The 26,227-nt window shown below is 48.6% G+C and overlaps 1 protein-coding gene across 14 annotated transcripts in view; it reads left to right on the top strand.

Annotated features, from left to right (window-relative positions):
• Positions 1-26,227, top strand: part of LOC307070611 (neurexin-1a-like) — a 230,385-nt gene that overhangs the window by 140,824 nt on the left and 63,334 nt on the right. For all 14 annotated transcript variants that reach the window (XM_079729140.1, XM_079729147.1, XM_079729149.1 and 11 more), the window contains one exon: positions 6,543-6,724. In XM_079729140.1, coding sequence (XP_079585266.1) covers positions 6,543-6,724 — 182 coding nt within the window. The remainder of the gene's footprint in view (positions 1-6,542; positions 6,725-26,227) is intronic.

The following is a 26,227-nucleotide window of genomic DNA, read 5'->3' on the forward strand; positions in this document are numbered from 1 at the left end:
TTGATTAATACCCGATAACTGCTGTACACAATAAGTTATTCAAGATCTTTTCTTTTGATAGTCTTGCAGCGTAAGGTATCGTGTAATTACACACGGAGGATATGTGTCTGTCTGTCTATCTCTCGCTCTTCATCTCCATTTCGCTCTCTCCCCGACTGTGTGAACACTTTAGGATTGTTTCCAGCTACGAATAGGCAGCCGAACACATAGTTAGTTGGCTTGGTTCTCGAGCAACTTGCCAAGGGAGAACCCTCTTCGCAGGAAGCAACAGCGCTCGCGATTAGCCAACCAGTCTCTTTAATGGCTAAGCCAGAAAAGTGAAACGTGGAATTACAGACATTGTTCCTCGCAGGTGGTATTGACTAGCATGAGATCCTCCACCAGACTACAATGGGATTGGGTCTAATAATGCTGTCTTCATCTATCCCTGTAATGATTTCTGTGGAAGCTGAAATGGAATGGTAATTCAATAGACATTATCTACCTGGTTTTAATTGGGCTCCCCCCATGGGCAATGAAAGTACACGATATGGCCAAATAATCCTATCCATTTAAGCGGTTTTGCCAATTTCCAAGTATTGGTGCCTGTGTGTGTGCGTATGTGCCTGTGTGTGTGTTTAGTTGTGTGACTGTGTGTGTATTTCCTGCGGTAAATGAGTGCATTTCGTTTATTGTGTGTGTGTGTAGGTGTGTGACTGTGTGCGTATTTCTTCCGGTAAATGTGTGTATTTCCTTCCAGTGTATGTGTTGTTTGTGTATAGGTGCATGGGTGTGTGTTTCCTTTGTACCCAGGCATCGCAGCAACATATATGGTGTGTTTCCCTGCCGGCGTACATTATTAATGTGTGGCACCTGAACGCGTGACCTAGTGGTGGTAGCCAGGCCAGGAGGACCGCGCCATCCAGTCCACGTTCATAGATCCGGGGCAGCGCGCCATGAAATGAAGACGGTGATAGATTACGCTAAATTAAACAATCAGTCTCTTATTAATCTGCCTTTATGAATATTCACGACAGCGGGTTGCAAATGATGAATCCCCCCTGACAGCAATTTTATGGACAGATATAATGAATTGAATGAAAATATATGAGAATACCTAATGAAATCTGAAACGGAAATCAAATGATATTCGGCTAATAGCCGTATAGGCGTTCATCTATTCAACGGAGGCAACCGCATTGCCCCTAGGTCCCGTTGATAAATCCCAGCGCTCAAGCACTCACTCATGTTCTATTCAATGAATCACTTCACCGTTGAACTTAGAAGTGTCGTCAGTAGGCAGTGTGTGTGTGTGTGTGTGTGTGTGTGTGTGTGTGTGTGTGTGTGTGTGTGTGTGTGTGTGTGTGTGTGTGTGTGTGTGTGTGTGTGTGTGTGTGTGTGTGTGTGTTCGGTGTGCGTTCCAGTTCTGGGTTGGGTCCATTCCACTGCTCAGAAGAAGCAGATTCTTCACTAGATTTTCTTCATCGTTTCTGGCATCCATTTTATTTCCATCTGTATTGTATTGATTATTGTTTTGTGAAGAGGGGCTTTAGTCCGATACGGCGGGGAGATTCTCAAGAGAGGTCCAACTCATTCAATGCGAGTGGTGTGGTATCTCTAGTCTTAGTCCGAAATCAGACCAGAGGTCAATAATGTTACAACTCAGGGGGGATGTTTAACACTGAGAATGTAACACTTTACAATGAGGGAACATTAATGAACTATTTATTAAAATGAGTTAATGCAGTAATAATCATAGGGTCTCTTAGGGTTAGTGGGCTAGTGTTAACCCTAACCCTATTACATAATGTGTAAAGGATTACCCTAGTTAACATGAACTACATTAGTAAACATGAACACCATTAGTTCATGGTTACTATACATAAACGTATTACTGCTACTTATGGTAATCAATGGTTCATTTATTTACCCTTATTAGTGATCTGTTACCGAATCCCCTCCCCTTCCCAGGAAAGGTGTCTATTTGCAGGACCTACAACATGGTTGAGTGGCTTTGGGGGAAGGTTCACAATCCCAAATCAAACAGCACCACCTCCTCCACCCCCAACACCACCTCCTGCACCGAGGGAATTCTCACAGCAATGCTAAGATTGGCTGAGCTCGGTCGCTTTCGGCGTCTTTTACGAGAACAGGCGGAAGCGAGCGGCGCGGTTATGGACGTGTGGGCTGTCAAAATCTATACGCGCGATCGTTCCAATTCACATGTGCAACGCTGCTATGAGATTAGCATTGAATTCCCCACCCCCCGCTTCTCGGCAGCGGGGGTAATACGAGGCTCATTAGGAGACCGGCCCTGGAGGTCAGAGGAAAGACAGTCAGTGAGTCTGACCTTAGCCCCACACTGTGGGGTATTATGAACCATTGTTTGCACACACACACACACACACACACACACACACACACACTAAACAGGGACATTCAACCGTGTAGAAAATCTGTACGAATTGATGTAATGGAATCTAAGGTATTAAATAGGCTTGGGATTGGATTGCTTTTCCAGTGTTTGCTGAAGCGTTTTCACACTGACACAGCGGCCAAGGTAGAAGTGGTGTCTGCATATGTGTTGTTATTGCTCTGGACCTCATATGAGACATCTATTTATTCATAGTCGTGTTAACTCTGCAGATTCTCCCTTTGCTGTGACTGTCGGTGGTCACGTCAGTATTTGTCTTTTTGTGTGTTACTCCCCAGAGTGTAACCGTTTCTCAGCTGCTAAACAGCTTGGGTAATTAGATCTTTTTATTAAACCCAACAGATTAATATTTTTGCCCAAAAACTGAAAATGATAAAACTGTATCCAAAGTCAAAATATTGGACACCTCATTAGGCATGAATAATTTATTCGTCAAGCATTTTATATACTGCGAATATAACAAATTTTGAATATAGAGGAGTGCATACATAATACAGTCAACTGAAAGAAGACAACTGGTAAATAACATTAAATATTAACCTGATCAATCTCGACCATAAACAATAGACACCTTCGAAGCGATGAACGAAAGCACAACTAATCCATACCCAGTGTCCTTTACCACGCCAGTGACTGCTGAGCATGTGTCGATGTTCTTACAAACCCGGACACCCAGACACCTTGGCGCATTGTGTTCAATGTAAAGATCTCTCAGTCCCCCATAGCTTCTCCTCCCTCTGTATGAAAGGCGAGCATGCGGAAATGCGTACAAACACACTCGGTCTCCGGTAAACATGTTTTTTAGGCACCGACTCTCAGTAAGGGATGCCTAATATTCCCGTGGCCTTCAGAGAGGCTGTCGTCACGTCGCCTGTGCCTTCATGTCTCTGCTTTAAACGCTTGTGCGTTTGTGCTGTCACACGCGCCCACACTGCGCCCCTGGTTTTTAATGCCAAAGACAAGCGATCGCGCATTCAAGCAGAGAGACACCCGTTGGATCCAGGATAACAACGACTGTATCTAATGACTACGGATAGATCTGTATCGAGCCCTCCCTCCTCCCCCCAACCACACACACACACACACACACACACACACACACACACACACACACACACACACACACACACACACACACACACATCCCCCATGTCCCAGGAGACCCAAACGAACAAGGGGGGACGTGAAGGAAGTAGATAATTACTCCCACCACTGCAGGAATACGTGTGTGTATGTCTGTGCGTGCCTGCTTGTGTGTGTGTGTGTGTGTGTGTGTGTGTGTGTGTGTGTGTGTGTGTGTGTGTGTGTGTAGGTGCGCAGGGCTCGTGTTCATCCATGTATCCCGTCCTAATCCCCTACAGTCTCTCAAGGAGTGTTCATACTCGTTTATGTGGATTTCAAGGAGTGCCACCACGACACACACACACACACACACACACACACACACACACACACACACACACACACACACACACGCGCGCACACACTCACACACACATCTGCGGCATTTCTTTCCCCGTCCTTATCGCAGCGGGGGAAATTAACGCCACAAAACGTTTTTTTGTTGTTGCCGGTATTTTTTTTTTTATTACCCCATTCATTCGAGTCATTGCTGATTCGCTTAGAGCGGTTTGTTGACCTTTCAGTCGGCCCCCCCCCCCCCCCCGAAATGAGTTCCTCCATTACAGCTGTTCATTGGTCTACCCCCACCCCCAGCGAAAGCCCTCTGGAAACGGCTGCGTGCTCTCTCCACGCGGGCCCTGTTGTTGTGGTGGGGCTCAGCAAACCGGCCGCCTGATGAAGGTGAGCGTCCTCCGGTTTGAATAGACGGGGGTGGGGCGCAGGGGGGGAGGGAGGGAGGGAGGGGGGTGTTCTTGCTTGAGGGCTCGTGTGAATTCCAATACTGCCATGGTGTAAAAGAGCTTAATTATAATAAGCCGGAGCGCCAGAGTTGTTGGGTGGCTTCCAGCGTAATGAGGACCCGGCCCACAAAGGTCCAACGCCAGCGACTAGCGGGGCGCGGGGGGGGGGGGCTTCTTAAAGGCGAGGTATCGGCCTTTAAGAAAGCCGCTCCTGATAGCAGGAGCGGCTTTCAATGGTAGCCCCGGCGGCAGCCATTTTGGAGTGAACGACGTTGACGACGTTGACGACCCTGCCGCCCGTCCGCAGACACGACGTGTTGTCCTCCGCCTTGACTCATCGGGAGTCGTAACAGGCCGCCTTTTTTTCCCCCCGAGAGTGCTAATGTGGAACACCGATTCGCCCAATTTAACGAATTCATCGTGAGGAAAAAAGAGACTAAATCCCCCTCCGTGGAAATGTGTGTCACCAAAAAACAGTTGTTAATTATGTTGATGCTAATGAAAGACGTCATTCCTCTTAGCTGATGTTGGCAGTGCGCGACACTGAGATGAGGGAATGAATTGAGATAATGAGCTTTAGCACAGAGTGGGACCCCTCCACTCTGTGCTAAAGCTCCACAACAGGGGGAAAAAAACTGGAAAACAAACAGCAGAAATATATAAATAAAAGTTCATGGATAGTTTTGCAGGCTGCTGGTTTACAAGAACCTAGTGAAATCACGCAGTCTGAAGACGGTATATTCTATTGCTCGGGCTAAGGCTATTTAACTCCCCTCCATGAATATTTACACCCTTCCTCTCTTCCTCCCCTCGCCTCTCTAATCGCAGTGTTTACCTCCCCTACTCTGTGTCTTTCTCTCCCTTCATCGTTCACGTTTTTCATTTCTTTTTTCGTAAACAGTTTACACAAACACAGAGCCCTTAGGTGATAGGTGTTGCATGGTTAATATCGTGGGCCCATCTTCCATTCCAGACTCTCTCTAAGCAGCCGTTCATTTCAGCTCGGCTAGCTGTCGACGGTATTCACAACAAACGGTATCTGATGGAGACCGTCGCAATTACAAGTAAAAGAAGGGAACCACTTACGGGATTTTCTGAACTGTAAAAGACGAGGCATTCACCGGTAAATGGACCTGCAAGCCGCAGACTCGTGTCTTTACGAAAGAAGGGGAACAGTCTCCAATCCATAAAAGATAGAAACAGTGTTCCCCCTCATTCATTACTTTCAGATTCCATTTTAACAATTAATTTGAGCGGGAGGCCAGCTCGGAGCCGCGGGGCCATTCCTCGGCTCAACGGCTAGTTAATCAAAACCCTCTTTTAATAGTGACTTCCATCCACCAGGGGTCATGTTCAAACATTTATTTTCTCAGAAACACCGGTCGGAGACAAAGACACGCCATGCCCCGACAGAACGGGAAATAGCTGGTGCAATGGGGGGGTCGACGGGGTCGCCGCGAGCGGCGTAATTGGACGAATCGGACGAATAATAACACGGCCGCTTTCGTCTTGCCTTATGGAGGCTGCCTAACGAAGGGCGAAGGCGGGCCTGTCAGGTGCTGGGGAGAGCCCGCGCTCCGGGCAGACACGTACACAGCTGGAGCGGATGCTGATGTTTAGTTGCCGGCTCGGGCCCGCTCTCCGGAGTGAGGGATGGAGGACGGACCGCGGTGGGGGACGGGGATTGGGTGGGGGGGGGGGGCGGGATGAGTAATTGCGCAGCATAATAGGATGTGCTTCACCGCTGGCTGTCAGGCCCGCTCTCCCTCGGGGTCTCCGGAGGTACACTCGTCGGAGGGAAGGCGTGCTGCCGCTGCTGCCGGGGGAGAAGAGAGGGATTATGTCTTCCGCGGCGCTCTTTGGTGGCCACTTCAGACGGGACGAGGCGGAATCAGAATTAAGAATCGGCGGCGGCGGGGGGATCGTGTCGGGCAGGGGACGCCGATGTTTTCCTGATGGGATTGTTTGTGGGGGCCGATCACGGAGGTACACACGGTGTGCCCGCAGCACAGAGGGGGCCTTGATGGAGATGTGGTTAGGCTAGTGTCTGCATCCCGCCTGGAGGCATCCCTGAACAAGATGTGTAACCCCTCCCGTCGTCCTAATGACTGGTGTCCGAATTGAACTATAAGTCACTTTGGATAAAAGCTCCTGCTAAATGACTGAACAGTAAACAGCGATAGGAAACTAGTTGTGTGGAATGTGGTGTGCACCACTAACCCCCTCTCTCTCTCTCCCTTTGTCCTCTCCCTCCTCTCTCTCCTCAGCGGGAACAACGTACATATTCGGGCGTGACGGTGGACTAATCACGTACACGTGGCCGCCCAACGACCGCCCCAGCACGCGTGCCGACCGCCTGGCGGTGGGCTTCAGCACGCACCTGAAGGACGCCGTGCTGGTGAGGGTGGACAGCTCCTCGGGCCTGGGAGACTACCTGAAGCTGCAGATCGTAAGTCCAGCCGCGCGTGTCCGTGTTCACCACAAGGGGACGTGCGTACAGACCCTCACACACACGTGCATCGATGCATGCATACATTTATTTATTTATTTTATTTCAGGACAATGCACATTAATAAACATGTACAGCCGTACACGTAAATGTGCCAGATTGTGGCCCCGGGGGCTAATTTCCATTCGCAGTCCATTAGGCAGGTAGATGTTACAGTACAAAGGACAAAATATATACAATAGTAACATTTGCCGTATAAAACAGGGAGAAACAAAAATAGAAAAACAGGACAATTCATTAGTAGTTGGGGTTAGTGTGGTCCATAATGCACTACCTGCATGCATACACATATACGTACATACAGATATACTTGCATACTTACATACATACAAACATTGAGATATTCAATCACAAGGTGATAAACATAGACCTACATACATACATACATACATACATACATACATACATACATACATACATACATACATACATACATACATACATACAGAACTATTCAGTCACAAGATGATAAACAAGTGCACACATTATTGGTGACCAAAACCCTTAAAAAACGACCAACTTAATACCAATCATTCCAAAGCTCCCATCCTCCCAAATTGCACAAGCCCTATTTGACATTCTGTATGTATTAATGTGTTTGTGTTAGTATACACTATGAATAATTGTTGATATGAGGAAAGGCCTGTTGATGCCTTTGAAGTTTTTTTCTAGAACCACTGGAGGGTAAACTGTGCTCAATAATACCTCTATCAAAAGCCAGTGGAATGCTAGCATGGGAACAAACACAACAAATGCAATCAAATATGCAAACTGTGGAGCACTTTAATTAAACTACGCATATTTGGGAGGTTTATTTATTAAGTGGCGACTAAGCGACCAAGGAAGAATTCGGTTTCCCACCATGCTGGGTGTATCAATCATGTTGCAACATTTGTGTTGATAGTAAACATTTCATACATGTCGGTACAATTTGTGCTTTCACTAAGATTTGTGCCGGTTATGGAAATCCGCCACATTCTATGCAAACAAATCCTACATTATTTCACCCTGCATAACCAATATTTAGCCCAGGGATCAGTAGCCAGGGTCCTTTTGTTGATTTCCGATTCCACTGTAATAACACACTTGCATACAACGTGATTGGCCCGTCAAATCCCCGCATTCCGCGTGCCACGATATGAGCTGGATCCAGAACATGCACGCGGTGTGAGTGTGTTAGTCAGCTAAGCTTAAGGTCTCTGGGATTACTCACCACTCCGAGTCAGAACGAGAGCAGGCCGAGGACAATATGTTGCACACTGCCTTTATGATTACCAACATGATTATTATGTACACTCTGTATCATCATCAGAATCGTTGTTTACCTCACCGGGGCAAGGAGCAGGTTTTTGTGATGCGAGCGGAGGATGATCTCTGGGGACCATGTATGGGCAATCATGAAATCAGCTCTCATTCACAGCCCGACTCCCTGAGTGGCCCGTGGCTGTTGGGATGCCGAATGTTTGCGATAGAGCAACGGATTGCAGTGCAAACAGCACTATGGAGAAGAAACTCCCACCCACTTAGTTGTTGTTATGAGTGTAATACGGTCAGGTATCCCTTTAGAATACACCTTTAACCCGTTCACTGGTTCACTGCTCCACCGTCTTCAGGGTGGAGAGCCATCCCACATTCTATGCGCACAAGGCCGGTCGATTTAAATGCACAGGCTCTCTCAGGCTCTCCTCGATTTGCAATGCAGTGGCTCCCTTTAAGAGCACTACTTATGATGCCGCACTGGAGATTCTCCCTGAATAACTCAGAAGGTACTTCGTCATTGTAGTTTTGTCCTCGGCCTCAACCCATCGCGTCGCCGGCCTCGGATCAAGACGTACCGGTGTCCTCTCCGGGGACCGGGGACCTGGCAGGCCGGCATAGTGCTGAGCAACCCCCCGTGCACAATGAGTTGTGGACGGGGGGCTCCGGTGAAACATATGTGGCCCCCTTGTTCCGCTCCTGCCGCGGCTGAGGCCCGGGCAGGGAAGGCCGGCTGTGGAAAGCATCAGTTCACATTAAGGTCTCAGCCTCGGTGTGTGTGTGTGTGTGTGTATGTGTGACTGTGTGTGTGTTTCGTGTGTGTGTGTGTGTGTGTGTCTAACCACGTGTGTCTGTGTGTGTGTGTGTGTGTGTGTGTGTCTAACCACGTGTGTGTGTGTGTGTGTGTGTGTGTGTGTGTGTGTGTGTGTGATTGCATGCCGGCGTATGTGTATGTGTGTGTCTCTGTGATGAAAGTGTGGGTAAGCATGCATGTACATATAATGTACACACGATGTGCGTATGACTAATGTCTGTCTGTGTGTGTGTGTGTGTGTACGTGTTTGTGTGTGTGTACATGTGCGATTATGAGGGAGTGCTACTTTGCTTCTTACAAGTAGGAAGCACGGCCCTCCTGTCACGTGGGCAGCGACTCCATCACTTGGGCGGGGGGGGGTGATGTTGATAAGGCCTGCTGTGAGCTCACTGGGCTGTGAGGATCTGCTCTCCCGGCACTCGCTCCAGTGAACCCTCTGAATGCTTCCTCTCACTTATCGACGCACAGATAATGCGGGGTGGGGGCGCTTTGTGAAATGTTCCGTATCATGACAACGAGAGAGAGGGGGGATATAATTGCGAAGATGGAGAGGAACAGATAGGGAGAGGAAGGGGCGCAGTGCGTTGGCTAACGTGCGGTTATGTAAGATGCTCACTGTGGAGGGGGGGTAGGGGAAAGGGGGTCAGATTTGCATGAAGGTGCTTCCCTTTTTTTTGTTCCTGACAGGGTCAGATGGCAACGCATGGCGGCCGTTTGCAAACAAGCAAAGTCTGTGTAGTGGAATAGACGTTTGAGCTTGCCTGGCGATTTGTTCTTTGTGGAATGGAATGAGTGGAATGGGCGGTGTGTATATATATAAGTGTTGTTTCGGGGCATAATGGTAATTAAATGTAAAGGCTACAAGTTATCATAGATGTTGAATGCAGGATTAATTAGAGATAAGTGGAAGGGCAGATAAAGTAAAGACACCCTCGAGGTAGTATTAGCACTAATTAGTGACTTACTCAGACCGAATGTTAGTTCAACATGAGACGTTTCTTAGGTAGAGTCTAACCATGTATCTTTTAATGAACTGAAACAGACGGAAAATGAATGAGTGTTTAAAAAGGCCATGGCTTACATAACACCCGATGATGTGATGATATTAGAAAGTCAAACGCTCCTTGCCACAGTGAACCAACGATGAACATTTCAATATGTTACATCACTCAAACGCAACGCCTAGGATATCCATTATTAGATTGCTCACAGGAGGAATTCTGTCAGCCCTGGTTTCTAATAGTCAACTTCAATTGACGGGCTAAATACAGCATGCGACAATATTCATCCCAAATACCTTGTATGTATTGGCTTTGCAGTGAATGTGGCACAATCACACACACACACACACACACACACACACACACACACACACACACACACACATACGCACACACTAGTGCTATTTCTATTACCCAGACTCAGAAACAGAAACTGTGTATCTTCAGCTGTATGAGATGGGATTAGACCCGATTTTGGTGTTTACCCCCCCCCCCCTCCCCCCCCCTCTACATCCCCCCCCCTAATCTTCTGCTCCCATTTTACGGAGGCAGGAAACCCAGTGGGGCTTGAAGGACGCCATCTCAGCTCTCTCTCTCTCTCTTGCTCTCTCTCCCTTCCTTGCTCTCTCTCCCCGACTCCCTTTTCTCTTTTTCTCTCCCTCTCTCTCCCTCTCCATTTCCCTCTCTCTATATTGCTCTCTCTCTCCCTCTGTCTGACTCCCTCCCTATCTCGCTCTCCCTATCTCCCTCTCCCTGTCTCCCTCTCTCTCTCTCCCTCTCTCTTCCTCTCTCTCCCTCTCTCTCTATCTCGCTCTCCCTATCTTGCTCTCCCTATCTCTCTCCCCTCTCTCTCTCTCTCTCTCTCTCTCTCTCTCCCACCCCCCCTCTCTCTCCCCCTCTCTATCTATCTATCTCAGGGGAATGTATTGCGGGTGATGCATGGAGACTGTGATTTAAATGCACCTCATAGGAATCTAGACTCCCTCGCTTCGCCCCCCCTTGCAGAAAAGCGTCAATGGCGGTAAGAAGGCAGCGAGGCGTCAAATGTACGACAATCACTTTTTCTCGTGCTCGTTATCAAGGGGCAGAGGGGGGCGATGGGATCCATAATGATACCCCAATTATGATGATTCCCCCCCATATCCCACCATCCCCCTGCTGTTCAGAGGTTGGATCGCGGACCCCTGTGTGTCCCTGGTGGATACGGCACGGTACAATGGCTGGGTTTAGCATTTCCATACAATTAATTGTATTGTAGCTGAAAGTTAAATCCGGAGAAATGCTCACAATAACATTATGCAAAAGAGGGATTTATGGGTGTAATGATCCCTGGTTACGCTAGGCATTGAGGGTAATCCAGGGAGAACAGAAACTGGAAGCAAGTTGGTACTGTACGTTAAAAACGTCCGTTTGACAACATGAGCCGTGCCAGCTGAACATGCTTATCCACGTCCGCGGGTAATCTGGCTGTCGTTTTCAAGGAGACACTTTGATGATAGAGGCTGTAGACAAGGTCAAAGGGGTGCTGGCAGTTTGTCATCGTTTTCCGAAAGGAAATATCTTTGTTTTCCTGCAAGAGGCAGTTGTCTCTTTTAGAATATTGGAAATCCATCCGTGCTGTTTTTGGAAAGCCATTTGCTTTGGGAAAATGGAGGCTTTGCACTCTCTGTATTTTTGTCTTTCCCCCCCGTTTTTCCGTATCTCCGTCACGAAGAGAGCGACGGTAATGATGACGGCGGCCATCAGAGCCTCTCCATGCTATCTGGCAGGCGGGGGGCGGGGGGGGGGGGGGGGGGGGGGAGCTCCCAGGGGCCACCTGAGCTTGTGTTCTGCTGGCATTCAATCTCCGTATGGGGGCCGGGGACTATTAGATGCACCTTCTTCTTTCCACTCCTATAATTGCATGCAGACCTTTGAAAAGAGGAAGAAGAATGGGAAGGAGAAGAGGAAGAAGAAGAAACAAAAAGAAACGAAGTGCCCAAAAGGCTCAGACAGTGAGACGGTAAAGGTAATGTATTCCATGGGCCAAGAGCCTTGGAGAAAGTAATGACTTCTCAAGTGGAGCTGGGTCCCCCAGGTCCTGCTTCTTACCCAGGCTACCGAGAGCGCCTGTGTCTGTTATGTAATATACCTTTAATTGTGCTTTTCAACCGCCGCGTCCCACCCTATTAATCATGGGAAAAGGCTCAAGAGGTGCGGAAACTTTTTTAAGCAGCTTGTGTTTTGGAAATAAAAAAAGCCACCCCGGGCCCAAGCGCGTCGTCACCTCGTCCGCGGCGTGCCGGATAGCGTGCTTCATTAGTGCAGAACACCGAGGTGTAACAGGGTGCTCCAGGTGGAAGAATTACCCGTGAGCAGGCCTCTCTCTGTGGGGGGAGGGAGGGGAGGGAGGGTGCCTGGCTCTCCGGGGAAGGTCTCCGTCACGCTATCCCCTGCGCTCCTATTAAAACAGCCGCCCTGGGAGAGGGATCGTATTCAGATCCCGCCGCTGGTGTTTCTTAAGGTCTTAGCCCGGGGTAATTGCCTCCCCTGCCCCGCCTGCGACAGGAGGTGGAGCAGACTCTCACGCTATTCTCTCACAGAGGTGCTGCCGTAAAGGGCCCTGCCGCCCTTCGCCAGCTGGGTTGGCGCGTTATGCTTTACTGGTCTCATCGTGCCTTATATATAGACCCTAGGACCTACCACTGTAGGAGCTGATTCACTATAAGCTACATAATTGTCGTTGTTTTGTATTTATTTTTCCTTCCAAGCAAACCAAATTGCATTATGGACGGGACACCATTATGCATAAACTTCTTATTTTTTTGAGCTTCAAAAAATGGAAACCCGCCTTTCTCCTTTTTTTTCACCATAGCAACAGCAAGTTATTACCTTTATTATTCCTGTACAGGCCCCAAACAAAGAAATCTAGAAGATTGTCGTGCAGAAAATAGATACTGACAGTCTCAGAACCATGTGCATCATTCTATCAGTATCAGTGTATCAGTTGTTTTTTTTTTGACTATCAGGGTTTGGGGAATTAAGACGTTTGTTGCTAGGGGGTTTAAACCCCGCAGGCTCTAAGACGTCACCACATACCCCCCCCCTCCCCCATACGCCAACACGCTCTAGCCTTCCTACAGGGGCACCTTGAGGCATCAGGCCCTAGGACTAGCGAACCTTTATTGTGAAAAGCCCTGGATAACAGCAGTGCACACAACCTTGGGATTAGCAGCAAGGGGAAGGTGGAACAAGGAGGCTGTGGAAAGTGACTCCATTTTCAGATTCTTTATAGTTCTGCTTGTTTTTTTACTTCGTATTTGAAAATCTGAACATGTAATTATTTTGGCTCACTCCGATACAGAGTTTCGCTAATTGAAAAGACAGTAGTTTTCACAGTTAATAACAATGCAGTTCTCTCGAGTTTTCCCTCCGTTCACCTGCTTTCAGCGAAAACCAGAGGTGCCATTTAACAGAGTGAGTATCCTTATAAACTACCTTGGGTGGCTAAAGCTAGCCTAATGGCACAGTAATGGCAGAATAATAGCCCACCATAATGGGTGGAGAGACTACTGAAGGGGAATGGATAGCAAAGCGAAGAGAGAGGGCTGAAACAGGCTAGAATTAGCCTCACTGATCTCATTTTGTCTCCCCGACGACGGGCTGAGTCGACGGGGCGACAGGCGCACCAGATTACGATAAGATAATCGTGTGACCCTCCATCGACACAGCATTGTGCCTCTGTTTATTAAGTGGGCAACGTACACATTTGAATCAATTGATTAACTACACTGATTATCTGAGTGCTAGCGAGTAGCCACGATGCCACGGTGAATATACAGTGGACATTCCTGAAGCATTGATTTTGCGTCCCCCGGGATTGAATGCGTTGAGAGGGGCTTGTGTGTGTGTGTGTGTGTGTGTGTGTGTGTGTGTGTTGAATGGCCCTTGCTCATCTATTTCAATTGCCGACACGGGCACCCACTTGACCTGGACGATTCAGACCTGACCTCGAATAATGAACTCCAATCATCTCTGTACAGGGGAATTGAATCGTGCGCAAAGCATTACACTGGGATACGATGGAAAACCCGTCATTTTTTAATTCAGTCCGAGGCTTCTAAGCCACTCGTGAGCAAAACGGTTAATGAGGAAGACTAGATGCCTGGGTTTGTTAGTCCGAGAGAGAGGCAATGAGAGAGAGACAGAGAGAGAGAGAGAGGAAGGAAGCATGGAGAACAATGATGTGTTTCACCCTCGATCCGTGTGTAACAAAATGGCAGATGGCACATTGTGTGATTTTGAGGGAGTCAAACCCATAGCGTTGGTTAACATGCAGTCCTTTGGAGTCCATTGTCGATGATGTGGCGTCAAGTGTGTTCACTTTGTCCGGGGCCAGAGGTTGAGGAACAACTAATGACGGTTGGCTTCCCATGGTCACAGTCTCATGTTTCCTCTGTGATGAAAAGGAAATGCTTAAAAAAGTATATGTATTTATATCTTTAAAACATCTGACTACATGATGTAATCATCCAGTTGATTGTACAATTGAATTCATACAGTTTTACTAATGGCCTATATGAGAGAGAGAGAGAGAGAGAGAGAGAGAGAGAGAGAGAGCCAGAGGGAGGGAGGGAGAGACAGACACAGAGAGACAGATACAGTAGAGAGATAGAGAGCAGGAGTAAGAGTGTATGTTAGGGCCTGAATCCGCGCAGCATGGAGTCTTCATGGCTAGGGACACAACCACCCCGGGCCACACTGTGGAGGTAAAAATAGACTCTCACCGCTGCTTTATTAGAGTGGAGGCATCTATACCATCCTGATGTTAGCATGGGAGAAGGCATCTTCCAATGGTTAATTTGGAAGTGTAATAACTTCATGTGTGTGTACACAACAACAGAAACGGCTATCCTAAAAAAAGAGTTCCACTCTCTCTCTGCAGGGTGTCTCTGGGGACTGGGTAATTGCTGTTATATTGGTATAATCCTACCAACACTAATGATAGAAGGCAGAGTAGCTCACCATAATTAATGCTTGTGGGTATTGTGTTTCAATGCACACAGCGTTTCTTTATGTCTGTCTCTCTCCCACTTTCCCTCTCTTGCCCCAACCACCATCTCTTCTCTCTTTCTGTTGCTCTCCCACTCCCTCTCTCTGTCTCTCTTTTAATCTCTCTCTCTCTCTCTCTCTCTCTCTCTCCGACAGACGAGACAGACACACAAACACACACACAGACACACACGCTCTTGGAATCCCGGGCCTGCCTTCACAGCTGTTTGCCAGGGTCGGGGTGCAAAGGCAATTTGGCCCCGGCCAAGTCTGAAATTACCTACACAATTACTTAGACATATCCCTGGCAAAGACAAATCTTCCCCGGGTGCTTCGACACTAATTATTCCATAATTGTTGTTGGGGCCCCGTGTTGTTGACGTCTTCCACAGAGCCCTTTTATTGGTCTGCATAAAAGATTGCGCGAAGAGCCTTTGCCGTGTTCTGGTGAACTTAATTACCTTTTGTGTTGGGCGGCGGCCCCTCTCATCTGCAGGCGCCCGCTCGTGTTGTGTTTCCATACGGGGAGCCGTAGCCCCCCCAGCGTAGAGGTGACCGCCACGCTGCTTTTTTAATCGTCCGTCGTGAAGCGAGCATTCGGCGTCCCTCCTCCGTCGGGGGGGGTGGTGGTGCGTGTGTGCGCGGGATGTTTTGTTCGGTACAGATGCTTTATTAGGTATTCACAGAGTATCTGCGGAGACCTGTTGTGTTCATGGGGACTCCCTTGCATTAGAATTTGATTGGTAATGCCTGTAGACTAGCCCACGATTGCGGAAAGGTTTTCAAATTTGGCGATGACGTATGTATCCTCAGTGAGCAGGTCTCCAAAATGTTTGGTATAATTTCGCCACCTTGAGGTTTTTTTTTTTCTGGAAGGTGAAATTTTTGTGAACATTTCGTCAATCTTCTCCTGAATAGAATCGAGAATAGAAAGTCGAGTCTCCTCGGCTGTCACGCTGGGTCGCCATCATGATTCCTTTCTATAGCTTATACAGACAGGGGGCGCCCCACCTCTCTGCTCAGAGCAGTTTTAGGGTGAGGGGTGTCTTGCTCAGGGACATCTCGACCCTCAGCTAGGAGGAGCCGGGGATTGAACCAGCAACCTTCCGGTTACCAGCCAACCCGCTCTACCTCCTGAACTACGGGCGCTCCACCGTCTCCTGAATCAGCACCGTTGCAGATTTGGTACACATGCTCAAGAGATGGAAATCCTTATTTGTCATTTGGTCAAATTAAAAGTGGCCGATTTATGAGAGAATCAACAATTTGCAATACTCACTTTGGGCGCCCCCTTCCCTGGACCCCTTCCCTGGACCCCTTCCCTGGACCCCTTCCCTGGACCCCTTCCCTGGACCCATTCCCTGGACCCGAGTGACGTGACCCTGCCAAGGGTGGAGAAAGTACGGTTTCTCGGGCAGGCAGTGCATGTGGGCTACCAAATGAGACTGTTTGCACTTCATTATTTGTTTTCCTGTTTTTGTTGTGAGATAAGCATTTGTATTGCACACTAGTTAAGAACACGATATTGGAACATGAACACGGACAAACAAAGGAAGGGAACTAAACAAAAAAAAAAAATCTTCTTCTGGTACCGATTGGGCGCCTCCCCCACCAGAAATACTACTGTATCAATATATTTTAATAAATATATATATATACATATACATATATATATATATACACATCTGCCAGTAAAAGGGAAATGATCTGATACTCAATCCATCTCTCCCCACAGAAACCGCACGGCCTCATAAAGCATTAGGGTCTGGTGATGGGCAGGAAGCCTGAGACCGCCAGGCGTATCGTATGAAAGCCTCTGAAATCAGCATGATCCAAATCAATCTGAATGGGGGCCCAGACACTGAATCTGCTCTCTGAGAAGGACGAGGTCGGGCTAGGGGTGGTGAAGGTGGAAGGGGTGGAGGTGGAGGGAGGGAGCCTGTGGTGGGGTTGCAACAATGCTGTCAGCGGAAATACTCCCCTTCCTCCTCTCGTCCCTGTTTATGAATAATGGATCCTGTGTGACCCTCGTCCAAGTTTGCCGGTCAATACCAACGTTGGGCCAGCCCGCGTGACCCCTGTGTGTGTGTTGCTGTTGTTCAACACCGGCTGACGCAGAAACACACAAACACATACTCACTAGTGCTGTGGCCCAATGTTTGAGTCCTCGGATATTCTTCCGTTAGGGAAGTATTCAAATCTCAATTCAATATTCGAATGCTGCACTGTTTTTTGCTTGAACTTTGCAGCTATTTCAATGTTTAAACAAGCCAGAAGATACCAAAAATCTCTGCCTTATATTAATAATAAGGGTAGGTCATTTATTAAACATGAATAGAACAGGTAGCAGTGTTTCTTTCTTTAACAGTGAGCCGTCCCCCACAATAGTACCTGACTGGTTCTCTTCCAGCGAACAGCACTGGACCTGCCTTGCAGTTTCATCAAAACCTGGCACAATGTTCAATCCATCTATTTGCTTTGTGGTGATTGGAAGTAGACCACCTCTCACACTCTGGGAACCGTGTGTCTTTGGAAACGTTGAGGCTGCACTGAAGCTCTGCCGTAACCGAGTGGGCCCAGACCGATGACTGGGTTGGAAAGCCTATGGTGTCCAGTAAGCAGTCCTGTGGGTTTGTAGTTCTGCTTTCTGTGTTATTGAGATAATAGATAATGCAAAAGACGATCAGTGAATAAAAACCTGATTCGGCCGGCGGTGAAAGATGCGCATAATGACGAACCCTTTTTCTGTTTCTTTGATTTTCTCCGCCGATATTAGTTCAGAAAACAGACAGGATATTTGAAGCTGATGTTTTCGTGTCAACCCTAACACACACACAAACCCACACAGAAAGGTATACGAAACATTGGTGGATCTATATGCGCTTGCTTCATTATAATTGATCTAAGCAAACAGTCCAACCAGTGTCTTGTCTCTCCGCCAAAGCCCTTTGAGCCCCGCGTCTTAGAAAGTGTATTCAACTACCTCATCAAAAGAGAATGCCCGCCTTGTAAGTGTGTGTGTGTGTGTGTGTGTGTGTGTGTGTGTGTGTGGTTGTGTGTGTGTGTCTGCTTGTGCTTGTTTATATGTGAGCATGTTTGCACGCATGTGTCTCTGTCTGCTTGCCTGAGTGTGCGTGTATGTGTGTGTCTGTCTGTGTATGTGTGTGCGTGTGTGTGTGTGTGTCTATTTGCGTGTGTCTGTCTATGCGTGTCTGTCTGTGTGTGCTTGTGTCTGTCTATGTGTGTGTGGGTGTGTGTCTGCCTGTGTGCGTGTGCGGTGCCTGTGGCCATGCAGAACACACTGTATATCTGTCCACCTGTCACTTTATGCTGTAATAGTTGCTGAGCGAGGAAGGTCAGTGAGTCTGCCCGCGGAGGGAGAAAACAAAACAAGGAGCACAACGAGCCGTCCTTTGCCTTGTCTCAGCAGAGTACAGCAGAGCTGGATTCACCTGGAGCAAAGGGGGATGAAACCCCCCCCCCCAGCCCCCCTCTTCTTCTTCATCGTCCTCAGGGTTGGGTATGTGCTGAGCCACGGACCCCATCGAACAAAAGACACGCACTATGTCTTGGACGAGGAGATAAACGGGAAGAAAGTCAATTCTGTTTTATGTTAAGGGGTAAATTTAGCCTCTGTTTTAGGATGGTTTTAAAACGTTATGGCTCATTCTGTCAGGGGCCGGTTTAAGTGTGTCAGTGTGTGTGTGAGTGGCAATGTGGTTGTTTTTTTTGTCTTCCCTGGAAGGGCAAAGCAAACACCTTGACAGCGGTAATTAAAAGTGCATGTGAGGCCTAATTTATCCCTCCCCCCTCCCTTTTCACGCCCTTATTTATATAAGATATGCTTCAAGTCTCTGGCTCACCTTACCTAGCTGCTTCATTAGCACATTTTGTGAAATAGCCCCGCGCCAAACACAGGGCTATCAGCTAAGAGCCAGGAAAGCGGGAGGTAATTCTGCTTCTCAGCCAAACAACCAGAGTTCAGTATTCAGTCAGGCTCATGTCTGATCAGCTGAAAAATGCAAAACGCATGTGATTAAGGTTTCCTTGTAATGAAACTTGTAGGAGCTATTCGGTGGTGCATAGCGGTGTGTGCTACTGCAATCAGTGGGTGGCACTGAAGAAGTCGACAAATGATTACATAGTGACTACGGCAATCATAAAAATAACAAAAACAAGCACCGCACAAACACTGCTTCCCCTATTAAACATTTTTTTTATCATTTCAAGGAAGAGTTTTATTTTACTACAGGAGTGAAAAATAAAAATGACTCGATGGTTTCGGGTTAGAGTTAAAGCCTGAGTGCTCCAAGAGTCCTGTGACCTCTCATAGTCTCCCCGCTGTTGGTCTCTGTGCAGGCAGCCCTCCAAATGGGAACCATGGCAATCGATACCCTATCCCTCCATTCCCACTCTCTCGTTCACGGAAACGCTTCTGAGGCAATTAAAGACCGGAAAACCGCTGTTATTTATATGAAAATATAACTGCTACTGAACGAGCAGGCTGCCCATTCCACCGTACACGCCCTAGTCAATAGTGGTGCGAAATCGATAGCTAGCCAGTCAGGCGGTCTGATTATATTTTATTGTTTTTGGTTTTGTGTCATTTCGTTTTTTAATAACCATTCACTCTATGAAAACCTCAGCCTCTCAAGCATTTATATGGGCTCCTTCGGCTGGAAACGGCCTGTACGATTATTATTACTTGTGTGTGTGAAAACCTAAAAATAACGGCGTCGTTCAGGAACCTCTCACACTGATCAATTCAATTAAATTGCATTTGTAATGCCCTTAATCACGGTTACACTTTCAAAGGGCTTAACAGGCCATATATTTATTACACCCCCCCTTCCTAGCCCCCCCAGAGGGCAAAAACAACCTCCCTTAATTAGAACGGAAGAAATCCTGAGAAGGAACACAGAGATCGCTCCCTCCGGGGATGGTTAGGAGTGCAACGGACAAACATAGTCATACTAGCCAACATTTTAAATAATTTAGTAAAGACAAGATTCTACGGTGATGGGGTGCTGGCCGGTAAGCAGGCCGGCATCCGTCAGGGGAGTGCAGGCATCCAGTCACCGTAACAGCCCAGGCATCCAGTCCCAGTCACCACAATACACAGTGATTATGATTCAGATGGGGCAGGGTACACAGAACACACATAGGAAAGCGCTAATCTAGTGCCTATCCGCAGCAGAGATCTCTTCGAACAGCAACAGCCGCTGAGGGCACCCCATAGGTGCCAACCGAACAGCGTAAAGAGGAAGGTATTCCGCTTTCGCTTTGAGTATCGCAGCGCACTCGGTTTCCCTGATCACAGTTGGCAGACGATTCCACGGATAATAAGTTGTAATGAAGCAGCGGGTTTGGCACCTTGCTAAGGATAGGATGTCTTTATTGCAATCGGTCTACAGGCCTGACATAATAAGGCGGGGATCAAACGCGGTACCGTTCGTCTGGGAGTCATCACGATCCTACCCCCCCCCCGATAAAGAGCTGCATGTTATCCCGGGCGTTCTGCCTGTTTGTTCTTCGGCTCGGTCGTGGCACTGCGAAACGAGGAGCGTTCCTGGGATAATGAGGATGAGCGCCGGTGGTGAGATAACGGAGACAATCAGACGGACACACCTGACCCGTGGCGGAGCACATATTTGCTCCCGTCTGTTAGGCCGACATTACATTTACATTACGTTTAGCCAATGCCCTCTGTGACTACAGGCAAAGTCTGTGTGTGTGTGTGTGTGTGTGTGTGTGTTTGTGTGTGTGTGTGTGTGTGTGTAGGGGGGGGGGGGGGGGTTCTCATAGTGAATGCTGGGATGGTGATTCTAGGTGGCTGGTGCAGCCAGGGGAGAGAAAGGAGGGAGGGAGGGAGGGAGGGAGGGAGGGAGAGAGAGGGAGAGAGGCAGGAGGGCACTAGTTCCCCGCCGGGCCTTATCCGCCTGTCATATTATTTCACCACAAAGAGCCCGGAGAGCTGTTAATCTCCCGCCCATCAGCCTGATAAGATCCACCCACACAAACAAAAAATGAAGGAGCGGAGGGAAGAGGGAGAGACGGAGACGGAGATAGCGAGAGGGATTGTGACAGAGAGGGAGAGGGAGATAGTGACATGGAGAGAGGGAGAGAGGGAGAGGCAGAGAGGGAGGGGGAGAACAAAACGCCGAGCCCCCTGAATGTGCTGGCCTTTTATTACCTTTCACTGCGGCGAGATGACTGATAAAGCTGCAGAGACAATGAAGGAGGAGGGAGCAGACACCAGATAAGTTGTAGGAGAAGAGTGGGGAGATAAGAGCAAGCGCCGTGTGGACCCAAACGTTTCATTAGAGGAAATAGGGTTTCCTGATGTCACGAGGGAGAGACACCCACACACTCACACATCAAGTATACACACGCATACACACGCACACACACATACACACACACACACACACACACACAAACACACAACAAACACACACACACATAAACATGCACACACACAAGCACGCATATTTACACACACACACACATCTATACACACATACACACACACACATATACACACATCCACAAACACACATGCATCATATGCAGACTCTGGGCACTAATAGATGAGAAGCAGCCACTGGACTAAACTAATTTCCATCCCACATTACTTCCCACTTTACCGTCGTCCTACACGCAACAACTTTCACAGTTCAAGGGGTGCTTTTGCATACATAACACCCACAGGGGTTCACGGAAAGCAACAATTCCGTAGAACAACATCAACAACAAACCACACACAATGGTCTCAAACTTTCGGGGCCATTCTTAAAGCTTGGCTGTGTCTTCGTATGTAATGGTATATTTATGCTGAATATTCCTCCCACACACATCCATGCTTTCACACACACACTCACACACACACACACACACAGACACACACACACACACACACACACACACACACACACACACACACACACACACACACAGATACACACGCACACAGACACTCCAAAGCGGATGTCATCGTCTTGTTTGTGTGGTCCTGCATGTAAACATAAATCCCTTTTTGCGTTTCCGTGCACATGGAGCTGTGTACACAGGCAACCGAAAGCTCCCTGACTTTTGTGTCATGGCATTTACCCCCTCGGACACTCGGTCGTGTTCATGCGAGCATCCATGCATGGATGAAACCCCGGTTGCGTAACTTCATGCCAGCGCTGCCTGCAACCCTGTTTTCTAAACTAAATGACAAAGACTGAGGTTTGCCTCCCTTGTTACATGTAACAAATGACACATATACTTATTGAATCAAGACTAAAAGTGAATGTTGGTATCTATTAACTAGCTATCAACAGGGTGGTCCCAATTTGGTCATTCATCCAAAGCGGCTTGCGGTGAATGTTTTTCAGATACATGTCACGAATGCGCCGGGTAAGGGGGGGTTTGGGGACGCTCCAGACATCGGGGTTCGAATCCAGTAGCTCAAGGCACCCGGCCACAAATCTGTCCTCCTGCTGCGGCTGCATTGGAAGCGGTTCCAGAAAAAGGAAATCGGTGCACATCCAATACCTCCTCCTCCTTCCCTCCTCCTCCTCCTCCTCCGGCTGGCTTGTGCGCACCACTAGGCGGAGATGTGAGCCAGCATGGCTGCCGACAGCCAGACATTTGTAATGCAGCCCATTTATCATCGTGGCAGCGGCGTTGGCTGCTGCTCTGCACCCCAGCGCCCGCTTCGTTATGAGGCAAAAGTTCCTGCGCAGTGCTGAGTCAGGAAGGCTGGGAGATCTGATCAGAGATCGGGTTGGGCACCGGGGAGTGCGTGCAATCGGGCCCTGGTCCCTTGCTTCAACTCCTAGTGGGGCTCATTTGGCACGGAAGGAAAAAGGGATGGGAGAAAGGAAAAAAAGAGGAAAACGCTGCGATTTAACTGTAGCTTGCCGCGCGTTCAGCTGATTCTACGGCTGTATGTTAAAAATGTTGAAGGCGCCAAAGTGGCTAAGAAGACAATTAGATGAGAGGCCTTCCTCAAGCACCTGCTAGCCGAACGAGACCTTGCAGGGAGCTGCTCCTTATCCAATGAAATCCTGATTTATCTGTGTTAGTTCGGCTGAGATTGGTTGGGTGGCTGTTCGCATGGTGCCTGCCTTCAGTATGTCGGCAAATCTTTCTGCAGAGACTAAGAAATCTGAATTACAGCTGGCAGTAACTGCCATGGCAGGGTCCCTGTGGCCGTTCGTGTGTGTGTGCGTGTTTGCGTGCACCTGGGCGTCGGTGAGTTGGAATAGTTCAATAAACTAATCACAGGCCTCATAAAGAAGGCTGACATTTACAGCAATGCATAAAGGTCAAGGAGTCGGCCCTGATGGGATCATGATGGCCGGGGAGAATGAGGGCCTTTCCACCCGTGCTTCGCGAGAGGGAACAACACCAGGTACATACCAGAGAGCGGTGGGTGAGGAAATAATACCATAACAAACAAACAAAACAGAACGGCACCGACTTGTGAGTTGTCAGCCCTTTAAGCGGCAGCGAACCCAGAATCGTCCTCTTTTTTTGGTTTTAAAACGTCTTCTATGATCTTGAACAAAGTTGTCTATGCCGATGTGTCACAGTTACTAGAATAACACTGCTGTCAGGAGGAAACAGACGTATAATCCTGATATTATGCCAGTCACCCGACCCAGTCGGTGAACGTTCTACTCTGCTCCAAACTCCGGTACCGTTGTTTTTTTCTGTGGCGTCAAAAGGCCTTTTTTGGGGCCCTTGGATGTCAAAAAAAGTGGCTCAGACTCGAATATGGTATGCTAACGCCGGGGGGTACGGTACCAGGGTACCACGGTCTGTAGAGGTGTGCGGCTCCGTTCCGAGCAGCAGTGAGCACACGGCACTAATAGACTAGCGCTACGGTGTGGGGCACGTTTCATATACGACACCCCTCGTTATAACGCTCGTACTCATCAGCACGTAGTAGCTGGAGAATAAGTAGCCCAAAGTTGCCGTTACAATGGCGATAAAAATTCCCCCCCCCCCCCCTTCCTAAAACTCTCAGCCCAAAACTAATTTTTTCTTTTTTTCAAACCTCATCTTGTCCTAATTCGAGTTGAAACAGGGGGTTCCATTACAGTTACAAGAAACCAAAGAGGGGAGAAGATTAAATCACATTTGGATGCTTTTGCGACGTGGAACACAATCAATCTACGGTGATCCCCGACAAGAGAGGCCACTGCAGCGCGCGTGTGTGTGTGTGTGTGTGCGTGTGTGTCGGTGTGTGTGTGTCGTGTCAAGACAGCGCAGGACCAAGGGCCTGCTCGTGGATAGATGATGTAATGATCCAAATCTAATAGAACCTTCCGGAGCGCACGTCCAGGGCGACCCCTACACGCCCGGCAAAACAGTGGCCTCATTAGCGCCAGCTGCAGTGCCACATGGCACAGAAAGCTCTCCCTACCCGGGCTATGATCAAGGGGCCGGGAAGGCCCTGTGGTCGTCAGGTCTCTCTCTCTCCCCTCACTCTCCCCCCTTCTCTATTCCTCTCTCTCTCTCTCTCTCTCTCGCTCTCTCTCTCTCTCTCTCTCTCTCTCTCTCTCTCTCTCGCTCTCTCTCTCTCTCTCTCTCATTCTCTCTCTTTCTCTCCCTCCCCTCGCTCTCCCCCTTCTCACTCTCTCTCTATCGCTCTCTCATTCTCTCTCTCTCTCTCCCTCTCTCTCTGCCTCTCTCTCTCGCTCTCTCTCTGTCCCTCTCTCTCTCTCTCTCCCTCTGCCTCTCTCTCCCTCTCTCTCGCCCTCTCTCTCTCTTTCTCTCTCCCTCCCTTGCTCTACCCCCTTCTCTCTCTCTCCCTCTCTCCCTCTCTCCCCCCTTCTCTCTCTCCCCCCCCCCCCCCCCCCTCTCTCCCTCTCTCTGGGCTCTAATGCCTGAGTGCTAACGGGAGGCTTTATGTGGAGCTCGTGTTGTTGACGAAAGGGGAGACGACACAAAAGGGAAGGAGAAACTGCAGTGGATTCATCCTCTGCCCCTCGTACGTCTGACGAGGCGTGAGGGGCGGGCAGGGAAACACTTTCACAAGAGTATCGTCCCTTCTCGTCGGCGTTCCACGTCGCGTCTCCGTTCTTTCGCTCGCTCTGTTGTCTGGTTCAAATTTCTTCTTCGGAATATCGGCACTCGCTTGTGTGCAAAGTGTTTGTGTTCGAGTGTGGGGAAAGGGGGGCGGGGGGGGGGGGGGGGGGGGGGTGTTGGACAGACACACACACAATCAAGGGGAGGCTGACCAGCAGGACAAAACAGAAAGAACTCTGGCGCGTCATGGTGTGTGGCCCGGGCTCTGCGTGAACGGTGTGATAAACAGCCGTGCCGGGCCAGAGGATGCAGCGGGCGGACGCGTTGGTTAACAATGCCCTCCCGCCCGGCGCCACAACTCACGCTGCAGCAGTTAGGGGCTGGCAGCCCATAATGGAAATGTCATCTCCCAGTGAAAAGACAGCCTGGCCTCCACCAGAGCAAAGTTAAGGGGAGGTGTGTAATAAAAAAGCCATTTCCAAGTCGTTCAGAGGAGCCAATTTGAGAGAGCGAGTGAAGATTGGACGGCGTGATGGACAAACAGACGGCTTCCAGTTACTTAGGCGGTCCGCCATGTGCCCCCCCCCCCCGTTTGGTCTCCGAGTAGGGGTGTCTGACACTGTCGACTGTAAAAGAAGCCGCATCTGAAATGGAGGTCGGCTAATTCATTCGTCTTTAGGGTAAAAGGCCCCCATGCTTCAAAAACACAAACGTCGGAATTACTCACTCATGCATTCATTTATTCTTACGATGATATTATTATTAATTTAACCGGGACATAATGATTATATAACGACATTTCCATAGCAATTACACTGCCGGCTGTGTACTCGACTGTTATCAAGAAGATATGAATCCTATGCATGGATCCTTTTCTCGGCATCGCCTCTGGCGTCGCGTAGCTTAACTGCCCTGAAAATTGTCATAATTGGTTAAATGGAACCCCAATGACCCATTAATGCGAAGGTGCGCGCGTTTCAGCGTGACCTGCTATTTCATCGCGTGCAAGTTAACCACTACGGGGGCGCCCGTCTTCATTTTGACTCTTCCTCTGTTGTTTTTTGATTTCCCGCCTCAAACCGTGGGGGGGAGAGTCGTCAAGTGAAAGAAGTGTCGGTTGCGTCTGCACGGCGTAATAATGGGTGTGATAGACGCTGGCCGATGATGGGGAATGATTATGGTAATTCGCGCTGCATAAACAGCTCTAATGCCCACTTTCCACGTGCCTTATGTAATTTTATTTATTAATATAGGCCCGCAAAAGCAAAAGGGCGAATGATCGGCGCAATATGCTAAAATGTTTAGAAGGCAGTTATT

This window comes from Pollachius pollachius, assembly GCF_949987615.1.
Source record: "Pollachius pollachius genome assembly, chromosome: 2".
Classification (NCBI taxonomy): Eukaryota; Metazoa; Chordata; class Actinopteri; order Gadiformes; family Gadidae; genus Pollachius; species Pollachius pollachius.